This window comes from Phoca vitulina, unplaced genomic scaffold (assembly GCF_004348235.1).
Source record: "Phoca vitulina isolate PV1807 unplaced genomic scaffold, GSC_HSeal_1.0 scaffold84, whole genome shotgun sequence".
Classification (NCBI taxonomy): domain Eukaryota; kingdom Metazoa; phylum Chordata; class Mammalia; order Carnivora; family Phocidae; genus Phoca; species Phoca vitulina.
This window is the reverse complement of record NW_022589787.1, coordinates 3,897,915-3,919,471: the sequence shown is the minus strand read 5'-3', so window position 1 is coordinate 3,919,471 and position 21,557 is coordinate 3,897,915. Positions and strand designations below refer to the sequence as shown.

The 21,557-nt window shown below is 36.8% G+C and overlaps 1 protein-coding gene across 3 annotated transcripts in view; it reads right to left on the bottom strand.

Moving 5' to 3' along the window:
- Window positions 1–4,815: 4,815 nt before the first annotated feature.
- Window positions 4,816–21,557, bottom strand: part of GABRG3 (gamma-aminobutyric acid type A receptor subunit gamma3) — a 746,198-nt gene continuing 729,456 nt past the window's right edge. For 2 of the 3 annotated variants that reach the window (XM_032395412.1, XM_032395415.1), the window contains 4 exons: window positions 15,785–15,937; window positions 10,699–10,895; window positions 10,323–10,400; window positions 4,971–5,305 (listed from right to left, as the gene is read on the bottom strand). In XM_032395412.1, the coding sequence (XP_032251303.1) occupies window positions 5,024–5,305; window positions 10,323–10,400; window positions 10,699–10,895; window positions 15,785–15,937 (710 nt within the window). In that variant the 3' untranslated portion in view covers window positions 4,971–5,023. Of the gene's footprint in view, window positions 5,306–10,322; window positions 10,401–10,698; window positions 10,896–15,784; window positions 15,938–21,557 lie in introns of all 3 variants that reach the window. The other variant, XM_032395414.1, reaches the window with a different exon arrangement.

Genomic DNA, 21,557 nt, shown 5'->3' with positions numbered 1-21,557 from the left:
GTGATTACAGATTCGAAAAATGAAGTGGTGAGAGTAGGCCGTTATCTGAATAATTCAAGTACAACAATTTACATTTCCTTCAATTACCTGAATGTTGCATTCAAGCAGTGTTTGCTTTGTGTGTGTGCATGTGTGTGTATGGAAGTATGTATGCGTGTGTGCACGTGTGTGTGCACGTTTGTGTGTTTGGTCTTCCTAATTTTCTAGCTCATGTTCCTATATTATACAATCTGAAAAACCTACTTGATTAGCTCAAAACATTGAAAACTTGTTAGTGACTGTTCAACTAATTTTTAACACTGATTTAAACTAGTCTAAAATTTGGTTTTTATGTGAGCAGAGTAATAAGAAGCTTAAGGTATTTTATTGCCAACATTAAAAACCAAAGCATCATTTAACTAAAGGACATTTTGAAAAAAAAAAAAAAAAAAAAACAACAGTAGGGAACAACCTCTCTTTTGACTTTACTAGAACTAGACCAGGCTTATAGCCTGGAATTGCTGACTTGTAATCAGAAGAAATTTTAAAAGGAGGATTCGAAATGCTCTAGTCTCTAGTCTTCAAAACTATCAGACATTTTTAAAAAGCCAAGTTTTTATTCTCCCAGAAATATGAATGTCTGAGTTGTTATCCTGTTATCTCAACATATACATGTTTTCTCCTTATAATGATAGAAATTTATTTTTAAGTAAAAAGTAAGTCAAGAAGGAATTACAAGAAGGGATTTGTCATTTAGCCTGAATTGTTCTTTTTTGGTTCTTTGTATGTTATTATACAATTTGGAGGTACTTCTAAACCATGTGAACCTGAAGGTTTCCTACAGGCAAATTTGAGAGAAAGAAACATGTACAGATTGCATACTTCCTCAATTTTGGGCAATTTGAAGGGGACTCAACAGAAATTTGTGAATTTCACATTTACAGTGTATTTACAGTCTGTTTCCCCTCCTTATTTCCAGACCCCCTTCTGAATATTTTAAAAACAATAGTGTTCTGAAGCCCAAGACTAATGATAAACATTTCAATGTATATTTATATCTATGTTTATCCCAAGTCATTCACTAACTTTTCTTTTTTTACAGAAATTGATGATGAAACTTCATATGTATATAGTTCATAAACTCTCAGAAAAAGCAGACAGTTGCATATATGGAGAGATTTCAAGGTGCTTTGTGTCTTGAGAACATTGATCTCATATAGTGATAAGTATAATGGTTGGAAACCAATTATAATTCTTCAAGTTTGCAAAGTAAATCACAGAAAGTTCTCAGTGATTGGCAGCTGAGATAAAAATGATCAAGGAAGAAGAGGTTTTGTTTGTCTTGTTTTCTAGCCCTTTAGATAAAGAGTGCCCATTGCTTCCTAGTTGTGGCAAGTATTTGTTAATGCAAAATGGGGTTGTCAATTACCCACCTTTGCTTGCAGACTGTGATATTTTGCAGAGCAGCAAAAATATGTCTAGACCCTTTTACTGCAGCAAGCTATGGCCAGGTAAAAAAGACTTGGTGTGAAGGTTCTATGACTTTTAGATTGGCTCCAATTTCCCTTATGGAGCCTGAAAATACTTTGCCATGGAGAACAAGCATTTTTCCAATTGAAGCCACAAAAACTGTGTTCTTAACTGATTGATAGACAATTAAGGATAAGACTGCTTGGCACATAAAAAACTGAAAATCCTGTCTCCATCCATTCATAAACAATAAAAAAAACCTGGCATGAAATACATGTGATCACAGGAAATGGAAAATCTATAAGATGTGTATGATATAAGCTTTGTATGTTACTGTAAGGCATATTTTGGGCAAATTAGGGGCAGTATTGGCTGGGTCCAGAGTAAATTATAGTAACATTTTCCTTCTCTGTCCAGTACCTGAGAATCTCTCCTCTGGTCATTGGTGTTGAGACTTTGTACAGACTGTACTTTCTAGGCTCTGAAGAGGCATTTTTCTCTAATTCCATTAATGTGAAATGCCTTCTCTTTATCTCTCAACCTGGATGCATCTTACAGGAGAGACAGTCACAGTTGTAAGTATGATCCACAGTGGTAAGAAATTAGAAATCCTTTTCAAAATACAGAACTCTCATTTCTCCAATTTACAGTATTTCTGAAAGTAAGGAACACAGTAGCACCTTCAGGATACCAGTCACTCAGACAACTTCCCCACCAGCTGCCACAAAACCACAAAAGTATTTCTCCAGTCTAAATGCAAAGCAAGCTGGGCAGAGCTGTAAGGGTGCTGGGTCTGTGCAGAACAGTCTTACATCCATATACCTCACACAAATCCTACTAACCAAGCATACTGGTGAAAGAGAGTCCTTCAATTTAAGAGTGATACATTTCCCTCACATTCTTCCTGTGCCTCTCCTCTTCCTTTCTCCAAAAGGTAAACTCATACATACTTAATAAGCAAGCCCCTGAGTTCTGCATCTGCATGAGGTACATGCCACTCTCCTCTATTGTGGACTGAAGGCTCATCTCAGGAGTTGAAATTGATAAAGAGAACTTGAACAGGCAAGCCTGCAGAGACACTGACATTAATGTGTTCTGAGGGGATGTCTGAATTCTTTTTAGTCAGAACCCATTGTGGGTAGATTGCTGTATGTACAGAAATGTATTTTACATTTTGTGAGTGAACATCTATTAGACTCTCTTGAGATGAAAGTTTCCCTTCATGGAAAATGAATGATAACCTAATGTGTTTAGATCAGCAGGATGACTGAGGTCAGGGAGAAGAGAATGGCTGGATTCAGAAAACAGGTTATTGATACGTATATCCTATATATATAATTTCATAAGAGTTGCCAATGATACCTAAATATTGAGTGGCTTTGAAACAAGAAGCATCAATAAAATTTTAAAGGTAAAATTGGGCCAAACTTATGTTATAAAAGTGTTCTAAGTTTATTTTCCTTCCAAGAAGAATTTCACTAGAAAGTTCATTTCCCTCCAGAACTTTTTAAAAGACATAATGGGTTGAAATTCATCATATTTAGATATTATAAATTCATAAAATTGAAAATTATGTTTGAAGAAGACTGACCTTTGGCCACCTTCCATGGGTACTCAATGCTTTGGTGGGACATGGAGGAATTACTTTGGTCAGGGTGCCTCCAAACCACCACTGCCAGGTTAAGAAGGTGGTTTATGCATAAGAAACAGAACAAGGGTGCTAGGAGGTGAAATTCTCCAATAGAGTAGAAATTTTATTAAGCCAATAGGTTCAACCTGGTTCTCCACAAATATTTATTGTTATTTTATATTTTAAGCTGAATTTTCTAGATCGAACCCAATTGGCTTGTGGTCTATGTAGCAACTATCAAATCAAATGGCAGGGAGTTGACAGGAAGAAAAGCAATGGGCTTGAATATCTCACACTATTTATAGACTAAGTCCTTGAAAACTGGGTGATCATATCCCAATATACTTGCATTCACTTGATATGAATGATGTTCATAAAAATAAACAGATTCATCTAATTTTACTTTTCTAGCCTCTTCCACTCCCATCCCCTTCTGTCTGGTCTGCGTCCAGTAAATTGTGTGAAATCAGTACTTTTATATATTCTCTCTGTATATTATTTTACCTTTTTTTCTGAGTAATAATCATATTTACAATAGACAATTAAAATAAAATTTTATGGTTTCCAATAAAATTAATTCAGTTTTCTGGGTGAGAAAAATGAGAAGCACAGAGATACTGGTACCAAAATTTTAGTACCAAAATTTTAATAATGCCAAAGCATTATTAATGAACTATAGGACTTTCTTTTTCCCTATCAATGGTGGGAAACTTCTGAAGAGTCTTGTGAAGTACATACTGGCATCCAGTCATAACAAAGAACTAACATCAAGAAGCAAGTTAGTTTTGTGTTATAAAAATATCAAAAGAGTAATAATTTCAGGGGATTTTTTCTTTGGGATTTTGCTACATAATCATATTTCAAAGTATAAAATAATTTTTGTTCATCAAAATATATCATTGATGATAGCCATTGCCCTTGTTTTTGCATCTAAGTTTGATTTGACTTGAAAGTTAATATTGCCTAAGAAATTTTTAAATTCTATCTACAATTCTTTCACACTCTGGAAAACATTTTCAAGACAAAATCTTGTGAATGCTATATATCTGTCTTTGCAAGATGAAGATAATCACTGACCCTGTAATAGCATAACATAAGCAAGACGCATACTCTGGGGTAGTGTTTTGGTCTAGTAAAACACAACTAAGGTAAAGTGTTGAACTCCAGCTGAACTAGTCCCAGAACCCAAAGGTAAAAATACTGCTGACTCTCAGTAGTTTGGAATAAAGTAGTAACTGATGTTCAGAGACAATAAACATCATTGAATTCAGCAACATGAGAATTTTTAAAATCCTATTTTTTTCTCAACTGGAAACTTGTGGATGCATATACACCCTTCCCAAGCCTAGGGTGAGATTATTTGATAAAGGAATGCTAAGTAACAATGATGGTGCCAGCATAAAAGAGGCCACAGGGAGAGGAAACTGGGTCAAAACTCACTGCAGTTCACGTTTGAACTCAGACTGCCCAGGAACGTGGGGCTGAGGTCGGCATGAGTGTGTACCAGCAAGTGGTGGCTCCACGAATGTGGGCACTGGTACATCCAAGGGCTGCAAAGGAAAGTTATCGAAGGGGTCTTGGCCTGAGAGATCTTCTTGGATATTTGCTTGCATGTTTTACAGGTTTCTTGGCAACAATTGGCAACGGCTTCCAATATCCAAAAACCATTCATAAACATCACCAAGCTACAGATTTAATAAGGGATTAGCAAGAATATCACTTTAAAACTCAATTAATGTGTGTGTGCACACACATGTGTGTGAGTGTGAAATACCTAATAGAAATATTTGCGACATACTCCTGTACTGCTCAAAGGTAATGTATAACTTCAGATAAACTGAGCAGTGTTCCTTCCTTCCTACTGCAGTTGGTCACTACTGGTCTGGGGAGGGTGAAAGGTAAAGAGGGAAACCTAGTGCTCTTCACTCGTCGCCATAGCAACATTTAGAGATACAGGTATCCAACCCAATAGACCAAGTTGAAGAGCAGGAACGATGTAGGGAAAAAGACCCGGGAATATGAGTCCAGCTCCAAGATGTCTATGTGAATACGCCCTTTTCTCCAAGATCCTGATTTGCATTCTTCATAGCAGCAGAAGAAGCTCTGACAGTCTTTGCCATCCAGACACTCATAGACACAGGTATCTTCAAATTCCTGCCAGTACACAGAATTGTTTAAAGTGATCATTGCAGGTGGTGGTGGCCTCATGTCAAGGAGAGAATAGTTCTGTAGGCAACAAGAACAACACAAAAATCATCATGAAATGCAATAAGAACAGCCCAAGGTGAATCAAGCAATAGGTGTATGTTACGTCTGTCCTTTAGATAAATAGAATAATGCCATGCCCCTTCCCACACATCCCCCATCTCTGTACTGGACAGTTTGATCTTTGAGAGTTCAGTCTGCCAATTCAATATTTGCAAATTTAATGCAAAAAGAGTACAGTGCAGTTTTCAAAACTTGCATATCTCAGCTTATTGATGAGGGAGGCTGAGCACATTTTCAGATGTGTATTAACCATTTCAAGTCTCTGTTCTGCCTACTTTTTGATTGATTGGGAGTAAATATGTACATATTGTATATAAACCCTTAAGTGTTAAGCAGTACATTTCAAATATGGAGAGATAAATTTGTTTTTTACCTAAGTAGTAAACAGTAAAAACTATGCTATATAAGAATGATGAGAGAATCTTCTTGTTCCATGTAATTTATGTAAAAAATTAGCTTCAAGTGTGTGGTGGCCAGACACCACTTGTCATATCAAGAGTCACAGCCAAAAATGTGTACAATTGGAATGTTTTATTTTCTACTTCCCAAGCTCTCCTCCTGATGTGGAAAAGTGACTGTAGGGCAGGGAAAGGAGAGGGGATGACTTATGTTCACTCATAAATGAGAGGAATCACTCTTAAACTTTGAGAAGTGGCTTCTCAAAGGGTGAAAGGTAAAGAGGGAAACCTAGTGCTCTTCACTCGTCGCCATAGCAACATTTAGAGATACAGGTATCCAACCCAATAGACCAAGTTGAAGAGCAGGAACGATGTAGGGAAAAAGACCCGGGAATATGAGTCCAGCTCCAAGATGTCTATGTGAATACGCCCTTTTCTCCAAGATCCTGATTTGCATTCTTCATAGCAGCAGATTTGTCAATTCTTCAGACACTTGTTTGAGTTCTTCAAAATAACTCTGGATTATGTATTAAATTGAAGTCTGTCAAGAGGATATATTTCTAAATTTGACTGAATAATGTGAAAGAACTAAAAATCATAGTTGCCTTTCTGCTTTAGTGTTATTTGTGCTGGTTGAACTGAGGGACTGAAGTGTGCCAGTGAAAGCAGTGGAGCCTGAAATCAAGGGAGAAGAGGATGCACAAACCCAGTTCTCAGCTGGCTGGCTAGATCCTTTGTCCCTTGCTGGGAGAAAGACCTTTCAGAATTCATTAGAAGGCATCTTGAGTACCTCTTATGCAGTTGGCCCTGCAACATGAATTTCAGCAGTGCAGATCCACTTATAGGCAGATTTTTTTTTTCAATAAATACAAGCCCAGTACGGCAAATGTATTTACTTTTCCTTGTGATTTTCTTAATAACATTTTTCTCTATCTTATATTAATGTAAGAATATAGTATATAATACATATACAAAATATATGCTAATCAACTACTTATATTATTGGTAAGGCTTCCACTCAACAGTAGACTATGAGTAGTTAAGTATTTGGGGAGTCAAAAGTTATTGACTGCACAGATATTTGACTGCATGTGTTGGGGGTTGGCACCCTTAACCCCTACATTATTGGGTCAACTGTATCTCCTTTAAGGATCAGCTGTATTTTTATCAAAAACAATTGTTACAAGGAAACATTGTGCCCCTTTCTTTTTTCTTATGGATGTTAATTTGAATATGTCCATAGAAGTCTGGAGTCAAAAACCAGGGAAAAGCAGGTAAAAGTGTAGAGCATGAAGCATCACAACTGGTAGCCTTTTGGGGCACCCTTTTTGTTTTTTTTAAATTTTTTTATTTTATTTTATTATGTTATGTTAATCACCATACATTGCATCATTAGTATTTGATGTAGTGTTCCATGATTCATTGTTTGCGTATAACACCCAGTGCTCCATGCAGAAAGTGCCCTCTTTAATACCCATCACCAGGCTAACCCATCCCCCCACCCCCTCCCCTCTAGAACCCTCAGTTTGTTTCTCAGAGTCCATAGTCTCTCATGGTTCGTCTCTTTGGGGCATCCTTTTAATGGCCAGTCAAGAGTGTCATGGTGCAGCCTTCTACCTTCCTTCACAATTCTGGGCAATGGACAGAAACAAAAGCTTTGTTGTTCTATAGGCTCTACTGTGGACACATTTCTAGGGGTATAAAAATCACCAGGAGGGGTCTGCTGGAAAAAAAAAATGTAGTCCGCTGCATTTGAGGATTCTGCATCTTTTTGGCAAGCTTCAGTTTGAAAAATCTGCCTTTATTAAATAATAATTGCATGTGTGTTTTGACAGTTTTCAGTCAGATATTCATCTTTTTATTTCTTCAGCCCTCTGTGCCTGTGTAGTGACACAGAGATGAGTAGCCAGCTATTACCGGCAGGGTAAAGGAAGACGTTGATGCAGAAAAGGCATCAGAAGGCTCTGAAGGGGTGGGGACAGCTCACTAGAGATCTAAAGGGTGACAAGAGATGCTGTAGGCAAATAAGCAGCAAGATTTCTGGGGGCAAGAGAAACCCCTATTTCACTTCTTCATTTAACAAACTAAAAACTTATGATCATTGAAACATATGTAAGCCTGATCTAATAATTAAGAGAGTTCTATTTATATTTTTATAGCTCACTTTTGAAATAAAACTAATTGCATTTTATAATATTGCAATAAAACTCGGGATGCTAAGAGCCCTAAACAGCCATATGTTAAATTGCTTAAATACTTTTTTAAATGCATACCTCTCATTTGTCATAAAAATTTCAAACTGTGCTCAAAATGGAGATTTTAATTATTGAGTCCTCAAGGTCTTCTGCAGCCCAGTGGGACCGTGACTCATTCCTGCTTTGCCTGCATATATAATGCAGTCCTACGACTTCCCTGGAAATGCTATGCTTCCTGGGTGGCAGGTACTACTGCACATATGAAGTGGTTAGCCTTGCATTTTACAGGTTAGGAAACTGAGGCACAGAGATGTTCAGACAGCTTGCCCTAACGTGCATGCGTGATTGTTAGTGGGGCCTGGCTCCTGTCCTGAGCAGCTCAGAGCTGCTCATCTCTGTGGCTGTTGGTGATAGCAGCCCTTTAACTAGCCTATCCCTGTGGAGCTTTCAGAATAGTACTGAAGACATTGACAATTATCATCCAACCTTGGAAAACTGCCTTTTTATTCGGCTATTTTGTGAACTTTTGTTGAAGGTCTCTCTGTGTCTTCTCACCTGGCCTAGAGCCTTTCACTCTGAATTGTTTTTCTATGTACTTTCTTCAAGGTCATTACACTTTGCCTCTTAAAAAAACAACAACAAACAATTATAGCTTTGTGAAAAATTCTTTTTTCTCTATGTTAAAAGATTCTTTCTTTTGGCAGTATCTTTTTTATACCAAAGATGTCAATATTTCTTCTTCCACTCCCAGCCCCCTGGCTATGTGTGTGGTAATGTGCTTTCTGGACCTCAGGCTATTTGTTCTGACTTGTCTCCGTTACAGCATCCCCACTCCCAACATTTTCCATTACTTTTCAGTCTGTTGCTATTTGGAAGCATTTGCTGGCAAATCTGTTCTCTGTGGCTTCCCACAGCTGTAAAAGTGGCTTCACCACTCACCTTCTGTCAGAACTAAAATGATGCACTTGCAGAGTATAGATAACCAAGCAGTCTCCTTGAAAAAGTATGTTGAAATGCACTAAACATAAATTACTGATCAGCAGTTAGAAAACCATGTATGGGTGGGCATAAAGCATTCAGTGTAATTAGTGAATTGATATGTATAAAGGGATATAAGCAGTTATATATAAATTTTGTTATATAATAAAAAAGGTAGTCCACATCAGCGATTTTAAAAAACATTTCTCAATTTTTCAATAGTTAGGTTCTTACCTCAAGCCACATACTAAAAATTCAGATGCATTAATAGTTAAATATAACAATACTATAAATTGTTGAAACTTAACCGATATTTATAGAGCTTAATTTCTCCATATTTCAGTTTTCTCATCAGTAGAATGGGTTGTTGTGAGGCTAAAATGAATTGATACATGAAAACACTTAGAATATAGTGTCCAAAAGAGTAAGTGCTCAAAAGAAAGTGAGGGGGAGTTAGATCATTCTAAGCAAGATGCAGAGACCACAAAAGGGAAGGCTGATAGATTTGGCAAAGGTGATTTAAAATCATGTGCGTGGAAAAAAGCACAAGAAATGAACAGTGACAACATTGCGATTAAACTGAAATAAAACTGCACAACAAAAAACATATTAATATCCTTAATTATTTGGTATGTGACTATATAAGTTTTATGTCATATAAAATACAATATACATAATATATAATATAAGTAACTGGCAGATCGTTACTTTAAAAAAGTTAAAAGACAAAAAAGTTAAAAAGGTTATATAAAAAATTTTCATAAAAGTCAAAAGACATAAAAACAAGTCACAAAAACAGAAATGCAAATAAAAAATAAACAAGCGAAAATATTCAACTTTATCAGTAATCAAAGAAATGCTAAGGGAACAGTTTGCAGAAACCATTTTTCTGTTTGGCTATCAAACCTAACACAGGGAGAGTTCTGGGAGGTGGGTGTCCCACACTGCTGATGGAGCCAAGCAACCCTTTTGGCCCAGCCATTTTGCTTCTAGGAATTTATATTAAATTAATAGTCACAGGTTTATACAAAACTGTGGTGATAAGAATATGTATAAAAGTGAGAAGGTGTGGATTAGCCCAGTATCCAACCTAGATTGTCTATGCATCAATCATGAACATATAATGCATCATTAAAATGATCATATAAAATAATATTTATAACATAGAAACTTATTCATAATATATTTTGAGTTAAAAAACAGGAATATGTATGTATATGCTAATCCCTAGGTAGAAGGATTATGATTAATTTTTTCCCTTTATTTTCCAAATTGGATATTTAAAAAGTATACACATTTTTGAAGAGGTTATATACATTACTCATTGTTCTTCAATACATGCATACATAAACAATAACATATCATTCAATCTTAGTTTAAAAGAGTTCTCAGAAATATTTGCACCTTCAATGCTATACATACGGAGGGGGCTTGTAGGCTTATTCTCTCATGAATCCATCTTGAGGAATCTGGATGTAATAACTACAAGAAAAGCAGAAAAAAATAATTAGAAAACTTCTGTGGAAATCTGCATCATAGATCACCTTCACTAAGAGCAATCTTTGAGGTATGATTACATCAAACCATGTCACTGGTAGGTGAAGCTGAAGAGGTGCATTCAGGTCATATTCATATCTTCAGAATATCTGTCTTGTTTTTTTAACATCTTGTTGAAGTAGCTATTTATATAACATTGTATAAGATCCTTAGGAATAAGGATCATTTATTGCAAACTGTCCTCCCACTACTTTTCCAGAAAATCTTTGCTACTGGAACTCACTGATGTTTTCTTCTTAGTGGTAGTTGGTTTTCTACAACTTGAATAGTAGTTGAGGGTGGCGTACTCCATCAGAGCAGCAAAGACAAATAAGAAGCAAACGGTCACAAAGAGATCCATGGCAGTCACATAGGACACACGGGGCAAGGAATTCCTGGCAATGGTGCTGAGCGTGGTCATCGTCAGCACTGTGGTGATGCCTGTGCAGGGGAAAGTTATCAAGTTGTAAAAGGAGCCATACAAAATTCCTCCACTCCAACAGTGTTTTATTTTTAGGTCAATCCTTCCTGACATTACATAAATATAATAATACTTTAATTTTAATGTCTATATAATTTTGCAAGCAACATTTCCATAAAATTTATCATAGTCCATACATTAACATTAAAATACCTGAATTAAGTCAACACCTTTCAATTTATTCAGAAATTTTCAAATTGTTTCACATTTTGTCTTTTAAATATTTTTTAAATAACTGAGGGTTCTGGGGGGGTGGGGGGATGGGTTAGCCTGGTGATGGGTATTAAAGAGGGCATGTTCTGCATGGAGCACTGGGTGTTATGCACAAACAATAAATCATGGATCACTACATCAAAAACTAATGATGTAATGTATGGTGATTAACATAACATAATAAAAAAAATTACACACACACACAAAAAAGATAGTTTGCAGTCCTCCATACATTCTGTTACACATCTCACACTGTTCTTCTGTCCAGATAAACTGTTTCCTTTCTTACTTTTTCTTTCTGCAATTTATAAATTCCCACCTTTCTTTAAGACCCAGCTGAAGTACCTCTCTTAATGAGGTGGCATTGCTTATAGCACCCCAGGGAGAGTTGATAACATGCAAGTCTGCACTACCCTTACCTTCTATATGCCTGATTTCTGCATTAGCACAGAGAATTGCATGTCTTTATAGTCTTGTGTCTGTCTCTCTGAATAAATTGTGTGATCATTACAAGCAAAACTGTACCTTGCTCATCTTTGCTTACTTGTCATCAAGCGTGGTGCTTAGCACATTTTAGGCATTTCAATGAATGCTTCACATGGAATGCATTGATTCATTGATTAATTAGTTAATTAATAATAGTGTTGGTCTGACTTTGACTATTTTATATACATGTGTCAATACTAAAGATTATTTATTTATTTTAATTTTAAGATTTTATTTATTTATTTGACAGAACACACAAGCAGGGGGAGCAGCAGAGGGAGGGAGAGAAGCAGGCTCCCCACTGAGCAGGGAGCCTGATGTGGGGCCCATTCCCAGATCCCGGGATCATGACCTGAGCCAAAGGCAGATGCTTAACTGACTGAGCCACCCAGGCACCCCACAGTGGCGACTTCTTATGAGAGCAGACTTTTTTTTTGGTGAGGTTGGAGGCTGTGGTGAAAGGATACTTACAGTACTGTTTGTAATGCTTTAATGTTTTCACAAGGAGCAGGTATCTACATATACCTTGGGTAAGGAACACATCAACTTGTTTTAATGTTCCAAACTTATCAAATACACGAGCACACACTCCTTGTATGGGAAACAAGGTGAATAGCATGACTGTACAAGGTGAATATAATTTAAAAAAAATGCAAGTTCGCTTTTGGAATCAGCAAGATCGGTAAGCAGTCTACTGCACTAGTCTGTGCAAGAGACAGGAGTGGGTGAACCAGAGCACTGGCAACAGAAAGGGAGGGAAGGATTTAAGATATTTGGCAGGTTGAAGATACAGCAGAAAGGAAAATTGATGGAATGAGGTCTTTAAAGAACTCTGAATGGATTGTTTCCAGGGTACAATGGAGCAATTAACCTTGAACTGCAAATGAAGATTTGGAGTGGCTTTTGAGGAAATGAACAAGGGAGTTGACCGGACATTTTGGGTAAAAACTGCTTAAATGCTAATCAATAGGAGCTAGTTAAATAATTTAGGGTAGATCCATAAGCTGCTGGGTTTTCATTTAAAGAATAAGATGGAATTCATTCACATTTCGAAAGATCTCTAAGGCAGAGTGATTAAAAAAAAAAAAAAAGCAAATCAGAGAATACTATACTCCCAAATAGACAAATACACATGTATTTCTAAAAGTCTGGAGAGAAATCAGGTTACCCATAGAGTGGTTTCCCAGACAACAGAAAAGGAAATGATAAAAAAATATAAAACTAAAAATTAAAAAAAGAAAGAGGAATGGGACTTAGCTGGGAAAAGCAAACTTGCATTTTTTTTTTAAATACTAAAGATTTAAACAAAGACTGTGGAAAAGAATCAGAAAACAGACACATATGTGTTGGATGGTTTAAAAGGAAAAACGAATTAAAAAAAGAAGGGAGGCTACTAAATGTGAAGAAGAGTGAAATGACTGGGTGATTATTATACAAAAGGAGTTAAGGCTAACTCTCCTCTAGATGAGCTCCTGTAAAATCAGAACCTGCTAGAGCTCTGGACAGGCAGGCTAGTGACATGGACTCTGGAATCATAGGAATATTGACGTAACACTCACTACTTCTGTGCTTGGATGAGAATACTATAAAATATCTACCTGGCAGAAATACTCCGTGATTGGGTAGACATGATGGATAAATACACATTAGTTCCCACCTTTGCTGAGCATCACAACTCCTAAACAGTGCTTCCCTGTACCTCCTCAGGGAGGTTAGCCAGGGCCAGTTGGAGAATGAGGCTAACAGCATAGGGTGGACAGCTTACCCATGTGTAAAAGGATATTGACCTGGAAGTCAAAGCCCTCAGCCTTGCTCTGGGCCTTCTCAGCATTTGGTCATGTAAAATCACCTACCTTCTTTGAATCTGTTTCTTTAATCAGTACAGTGAAAACAGAATGCCAGGCTCTCCTAACTGTAGGTGGGAAAAAATGCTGTGTAAAAAGTCTACACTGATGGTAGATGTGTTTTTATAAAAAAAATGATTTTGTAATAAATATCCAATTTAACTTTAAAAAATGTGGTGACTATGTCATGTCTACAGAATATGTAGGTCAGAATTTTTTCACTAAATTTGGGGATTTTAACTTAATTTCTTAAAAAATTTTTATCGCATTAATTTTCTCTTCTCATTCTGGAACCCCAGTTATAGTTATACATCTTCATATTGTCCTACAGATCATTGAGGCTTTGTTCATTTTTTAAAATCTTTTTTTTTAAAGATTTTATTTTATTTATTTGACAGAGAGAGAGAGACAGCGAGAGAGGGAATACAAGCAGGGGGAGTGGTAGAGAGAGAAGCAGGCTTCCTCTGCAGAGCAGGGAGCCCAATGCGGGGCTCAATTCCAGGACCCTGGGATCATGACCTGAGCCGAAGGCAGTCGCTTATCGACTGAGCCACCCAGGCACCCCTTAAAATCTTTTTATCCCTCTCTTCTTAAGATTAGATAAATTTTATATGATGGTCTTCAGTTACACATGACCTTTTTTTTCTGCCATCTTCCATCTACTATTAAGCCCAGTTAGTGGATTTTTCAATTCAACTATTATACATTTCATTCTAGAGTTTACTTTTTAAAATACTTTACCTGCTGTGATTATCCATCTGTTCATTCATTAACATTATTTTTTCCTGTAAGTCCTTTAACATTGTTATAATAGCTGCTTTAAAACTCATGTCTGCTGATTCAACACCAGATTTGTCTTTTTTATTGACTATTTTTTCTTGATCATGGGTCACATTTTCCTGCTTCTAAGAATGCCTAATAATTTTTTATTGCATACTCAATATTGTGGATGATACATTACAAAGATTATGAAGTATATTATCCTTTTTTAAACCATGTTAAATGCTTTCTTATGACAGTTAATTTACTGGCGGTTCTCGTTGATCTTGTTATGGCTTGGTTTAAGCTTTATTTAGAGGGGGTCTAGAGTACTCCTTTAGTCTTAGACACAGCCTTTTCTGGTGTCTCAACTAAATATTCTGGTGTTAATGACATTTCTCCACTCTTCTGGACTGTAAATCTATTATCTTCCAGCATTATGTATTTCTAGTATCTCTATCTCCTCAATGCCCCTGTGGTGACTCTTTGACAGGACTTTCATAGCTTCAAGTTGTGCAACCATTACTACATATTATACTGTTTGGAAGCTGATTTTTCAAGTCATGCTTACTATGACACCTGGCATTTGTAATTGTGAGGTCATAAGCTCAAGAATAGTTACTAAATTTGTGTTGTGACTTTGCTGGATGATTTATCAATTCTATTATGTATTTTCTATAAACATGCAAAACTAACACTGGTAGGGGCATTACAGGCTAGTTTATCTTGATCAAAAAGTACTTTGTTGGTTGAACGAACAAAGAATAAAGTAACAAGTACAGAAAAAACACCATATAATATGAGAGACTTTGCAAGGATTTTGAAATTGGGGGAGGTCCCTCTTCTGAAAAACATTTTTCAGGGAAAACAACCTTTATATTCAGTCTTATATATTATCTGTTTTCACAAATCAAAATATTGAAAGTTAGGTATTACTCCTATCATAAAGAAAAATTGATAAAAAAATGTTGCACAATTCTAAAACCACTGGAACTTAGTGTTTTATTAAGAGGACTTTGGGGGTCAGACGAAAACTCATGAAAAGACTTTAAGCTTTAGTGTGTAGATTATAGCTGAAAAGAATGATCACTTTCTTGTTTGATGGTAAAGTTGCTATAGACAATCAGAACTCTTGTTATTGAGAGACAATTTTACTGATATTATGTCTTTAGTCCTCAAAAGTGTGTGAAAAGTTGTATCTCTTTACACTATTGTAATGAGACTTTTCAGGGTGGCAGATTCCTAGGATGTGACTAATTTTTATGATGACATCATCCTTAGAGCATAATATCAGATGATGCAATTGATTTGTTCTTAATCTCTAACCCCAACTTATTTTAAGTGGCACACTTGGAATTCTACTGTCAGAAAGAAGAGTCTAACTTGACTACTTGAAACAATCTAAGCACAGTTTAAGGAGCCCTCAAATTAGATCAATTACATTTGAACTAAGTCTCTTTCACTGGAAGTATTTTTTGAATAGTTCTGTATTAATATTAATTAATACAAAATGGTGGGAAAGTTTTATTTTTGTATTTGAAACTCACCTAATGCTGTTCTTGCTGGTGTAGCATCTTTTTTGATCCAAAATGACACCCAGGATAAAACCACAGTCAGTATACAGGGAATGTATGTTTGAATAGTGAAGTATCCCATTCTTCTACTCAATTCAAAATATATGGTCATGACAACATAATCACCTGTAATAAAATATTGTCAAAAGTAAAACAACTTTCTTTGATTAAAAAATAATTCAGGGAAATAATTTTGTTAAATGTATGACTTGGATAAAAATATGCAACTACAATAAGATCAAACTGTGAAAAAAGGTCAAAATGCTGGTGTTCTTAAACTTAATTTTTATAAACTTTATTTTATCCATGGCTGTGCAAGACATTTTACTGGTCACTGGAAAAGACAAGCAAACATATTAATTGATAGAGGAGACAGACATGCACATCTATTCTGTGATAGACCATTACTCAATGAGCTATTATTGCTTAGGTCCATCTGTATGTTTCATGTTTAAAATCAAGGGTAACATAACAAAATCCATCAAGCAGATCCATAGTCATTTTGTTTTTTTAATAGTAACAAAGCTAAACATAAACTTTAATACATAAATTTTTGTAACAATTTTATATTTCTATTTTATAGCATGATTTTAGCTTATCAACCTTGTATTTTATGTTTTATTTAATATTTTTATGTTGATCTTAGATTCCTTTCATGGCTCCAGCAGTTAGGCTGTGCCAACCCAGGAAACAAACAGAAGAAATCATTTTATGACATTCTGCTTCCTCCTACTACAGCAAAGCCACACCATAAAAGAGCTGTTACTAGAGAGTCCATAAGATTCCCTGAGGGGTTAGGAGAGGGTGCACACTAAATACATTAGACATTTTATTCCAAAATCATCTCTATTTATGCCCTTTCTAGGCAACCTCCTGTTGAGAGCATGTCTGTCCCCTTCCTCCCACTTGACCTTCACTCTTCAACATGCTGGATTCAGCCTTTTGGCACTTGAAATTCACCATGTCCAGACCTGAACTATCATCTTCCCCCACACCAATGCCTGCTCTTCTCTCACCAAAGCCAAGTCCTTCTCAGTATGCAAGGCAGAAATCCAGAAGCCACCTGTGACTCCTCCTTTTCCCTTCTTCATTTCCTCCATTGCTCTCAATTCCTTTCCCCACAAGTGCCAGATTCTATCACAGCTCCCACCTATCTCCTAACAACTAGCCCTTTTCCACTCCAGACCATTCTATGTCCTACCATCAAAAGGATCATTCTAAAACACAAATGCCAGGATATCTCTCTCATAATCCTTCACCAGCATCTTGCTGCTCTTGTATTATTGTCATGACTTTATTATGGTCTATACCATTCTGCATGCAATGCCCCTTGCCCATTCTGCATGCAATGCCCCTTGCCCCTTCCAAAGGAAGTCTTTGCACTCTGGACATCAGAGTCTCCCCAGGTCCTCAGATATACCAAGATCCTTCCCCATGGGTCAATAAATCTCTTTTCATCTGCCTAGGGTGCTCTTCTTTTCCTTTCCCCTGCACCCCAATAGTTCCATTCACCTTTGAATCTCAGCTTAGAAATCACTTAGTTTACCAGGAAGTCCTCACTGAGCCCTTCCCAACAACTCTTATTAATTCATTTCTATAATTGCTAATATATTTTTCAGACCAATAAACTGGTTAGGTTATAGAATATATCTCTCTTGTTTACCAATGTTACTCAATGATAAGTGATTGATTAGTGTTTGTTTAATGAAAAGATCATAATGGAAGTCCCATTTTTACTTAAGAAGATTGACAGGGAGACTATATTGAGCCCTTATGAAAACTGCCTTTCAATAATTAGATTTTTTTTGTGGTGTTCTGTTGTAGCAATATTCAGGATGGTTGACAGAAACATCAATATTGAGATCATTTTCGGGCGCCTGGGTGGCTCAGATGGTTAAGCGTCTGCCTTCGGCTCAGGTCATGATCTCAGGGTCCCGGGATCGAGTCCCGCATCGGGCTTCCTGCTCCTTGGGAGCCTGCTTCTCCCTCTGCCTCTCTCTCTCTCTCTCTGTCTCTCATGAATAAAATAAAATAAAATCTTAAAAAAAAAAAAATATTGAGATCATTTTCCAAAAAACGCTTAAAGTTTTAAGCAAATTAACATTTCAGTACAAAGAAATCAGAATGATTAACCTGAAGCAATCAAAAGACACAAGATATTTTTCTAATATGAATGCCAAGTTACATCATTTCCTGGGGAAATATTATTGAATTATGTGTGATACTTAAATGCCTATTAATTTTTACATAAAATTTCAATTAAAAGCCAAGCAGAAAACAAATGTAGACAGAAAAACAAAACATAATAAATCAGTTATGAACACAGCCTCGATGGAATATCCAGAGTTGAATAATTTCTTCAGCTACCATTGTAGGTTTCTGAGAAAGACAAAGAGGGACAATTTCAGAGCAGACACACAATTCATTTTAGCAAATCTATATGCTTCCCCCCAATCTGAAGTAAATGGACTCTCTACACCTGTGCTCAACATACACCTTTGCCTAACTCAGAGATCTGCTGAATGTCCCATTATCAGGTATGAAGGACAGATGGACTGTCAGGGCCACATTCTGGGGCCTGGTCCTATAACTCAGTGGTTTTTGGTGAGGTTTTGGGACACACCCCAAGAAGCAGTTCCAGAGAGGGAGGAATTGTGGGTTCTAGCCCATTGCCCCACACAAGACCAATGCATAGCCAATGTGCCACTCATCCTAAATTGGAAAGAAGGGGCATAGGGTCCTAATTTCCACATGCATCACATGTTTCAGTACATACTTAATTTGTTTGTGTAAGCCTGAGGAGAGGAGAGGAGGCAAAAACCCTGAGAGGTAGCAAAAATCCTTCCCTATATCTAAAAACATGTGGCTGAAAAGTTCTTCAGAGAGGCCAAGTACATGCCTAAATTATATTTGCCATTAGTTTTAGGGCTCTTGGCTGAAGAAAAATGTAGTTCTTTCTATCTGCTCCACTTCTGCAAGTGTACATATACCCACACAGATACATTCCCACACACAGACACTCACACACCACCATGGACCCAGTCTGCTCCAACTTGGGTGTGAAGTCTCAGCTCCTGCTTTGTGTTCCTTGGAGGGTTTTTTTCCCTCTCTGTAATGTTTTAGCCATGCACCCTTATCAATGTGAGCTTTCCTAATGCAATTCATGAACTGGACAAGAATGGTTTTGATTTTCTGTGATCAGTTCTTTCCAAACCAAAGGTACCTGGGTTTGTGCTTGACTCTTATGACAGATAATAAGGATCTAGAACCCACAGAGGTCTCCAGAGTTCACCCTGGAATGTGCTTGATGCCCACTTCCCTGGGGAAAATGGAACAGAAACAGTTGGGGAGGGACTGAGAAGCTTCTCTTTGATCCATCAAGGTAAAAAAAGTCATCTTGGGCCTAGTAGAATTATAAGAACAAGTTGCTCTTTGCTAGTAGTTCATTTGTGTGTGTGTGTGTGTGTGTTTCCTGAGCCAATGTAAAGAAAAATATGTGAAAACATTGAAGGCTTTTTGGGAGAGCATGTGTAGTACTACTTTTTAGCACAATGGCACATATTTATGAAATAAAAATTTATTAAGCTAATACTGTGTTTCATGAAGTTGGAAGTACAAAGATTAATAAGATACAAGTTCCCTCAAAGCTAAAGACTAGCCAGCCGCATCTTCTGTAATTTACCTCAGCATTGTTTCCAGAAAGAACTATTATAAATTATTATTTACTCCATGTCATAGATAACTTTGTTTATTTATTATACCTTAGGCACCAAAAACTTCCTTTGAATCTCTTTTATTTTATTTATTTTTTATTTTATTTTATTATGTTAGTCACCATACAATACATCATTAGTTTTTGATGTAGTGATCCACAATTCATTGTTTTCATATAACACCCAGTGCTCCATGAAGTACATGCCCTCGTTAATACCCATCACTGGGCTAACGCATCCCCTCACCCTCCTCCCCTCTAAAACCCTCAGTTTGTTTCTTAGAGTCCATAGTCTCTCATGGTTCATCTCTCCCTCCGATTCCCCCCCTTCATTTTTCCCTTCCTTCTCCTAATGTCCTCCATGCTATTCCTTATGTTCCACAAATAAGTGAAACCATATGATAATTGACTTTCTCTGCTTGACTTATTTCACTTAGCATAATCTCCTCCAGTCCCATCCATGTGGATGTAAAAGTTGGGTACTCATCCTTTCTGATGGCTGAGTAATATTCCATTGTAGATATGGACCACATCTTCTTTATCCATTCATCTGTTGAAGGGCATTTCAGCTCTTTCCACAGTTTGGCTATTGCGGACATTTCTGCTATGAACATTGGGGTGCATATGGCCATTCTTGTCACTACATCTGTGTCTTTAGCATAAATACCCAGGAGTGCAATTGCTGAATCTCTTTTAAACATCATTGTTAATGGATGTCCACTATCACCACTGCTATTCAACATAGTATTAGAAGTCCTAACCACAGCAATCACACAACAACAAGAAATAAAAGGCATCCAAATCGGCAAAGAAGAAGTCAAATTCTCACTGTTCGCAGATGATATGATACTTTATGTGAAAACCCCAAAGACTCCACCCTAAAACTGCTAGAACTCATACAGGAATTCAGTAAAGTGGCAGGATATAAAATCAATGCACAGAAATCAGTGGCATTCCTATACACCAACAATAAGACAGAAGAAAGAGAAATTAAGGAGGTGATCCCATTTACAATTGCACTCAAAACTATAAGATACCTAGGAATAAATCTAATCAAAGAGGCAAAGGATCTATACTCAGAAAACTATAAAATACTCACGAAAGAAATTGAGGAAGACACAAAGAAATGGAAAAACGTTCATGCTCATGGATTGGAAGAACAAATATTGTGAAGATGTCAATGCTACCTAGAGCAATCTACACGTTCAATGCAATTCCCAGCAAAATACCATCCACTTTTTTCAAAGATATGGAACAAATAATCCTAAAATTTGTATGGAACCAGAAAAGACCCCAGAGGAATGTTGAAAAAGAAAAGCAAAGCTGGCAGCATCACCATTCCGGACTTCCAGCTGTATTAGAAAGCTGTCATCATCAAGACAGCATGATACTGGCACAAAAACAGACACATAGATCAGTGGAACAGAATCGAGAGCCTAGAAATGGACCCTCAACTATATGGTCAACTAATCTTCAACAAAGCAGGAAAGAATGTCCAATGGAAAAAAGACAGTCTCTTCAACAAATGGTGTTGGGAAAATTGGACAGCCACATGCAGAAGAATGAAACTGGACCATTTCCTTACACCACACACAAAAATAGACTCCAAATGGTTGAAAGACCTCAATGTGAGACAGGAGTCCATCAACATCCTGAAGGACAACACAGGCAGCAACCTCTTCGACCTCAGCCGCAGCAACTTCTTCCTAGAAACATCGCCAAATGCAAGGGAAGCAAGGGCAAAAATGAACTATTGGGACCTCATCAAGATAAAAAGCTTTTGCACAGCAAAAGAAACAGTCAACAAAACCAAAGACAACCAATAGAATGGTAGAAGATATTTGCAAATGACATATCAGATAAAGGGCTAGTATCCAAAATCTATAAAGAACTTATGAAACTCAACACCCAAAGAACAAAGAATCCAATCAAGAAATGGGCAGAGGACATGAACAGACATTTTTCCAAAGAAGACATCCAAATGGCCAACAGACACATGAAAAAGTGCTCAACATCGTTCGGCATCAGGGAAAT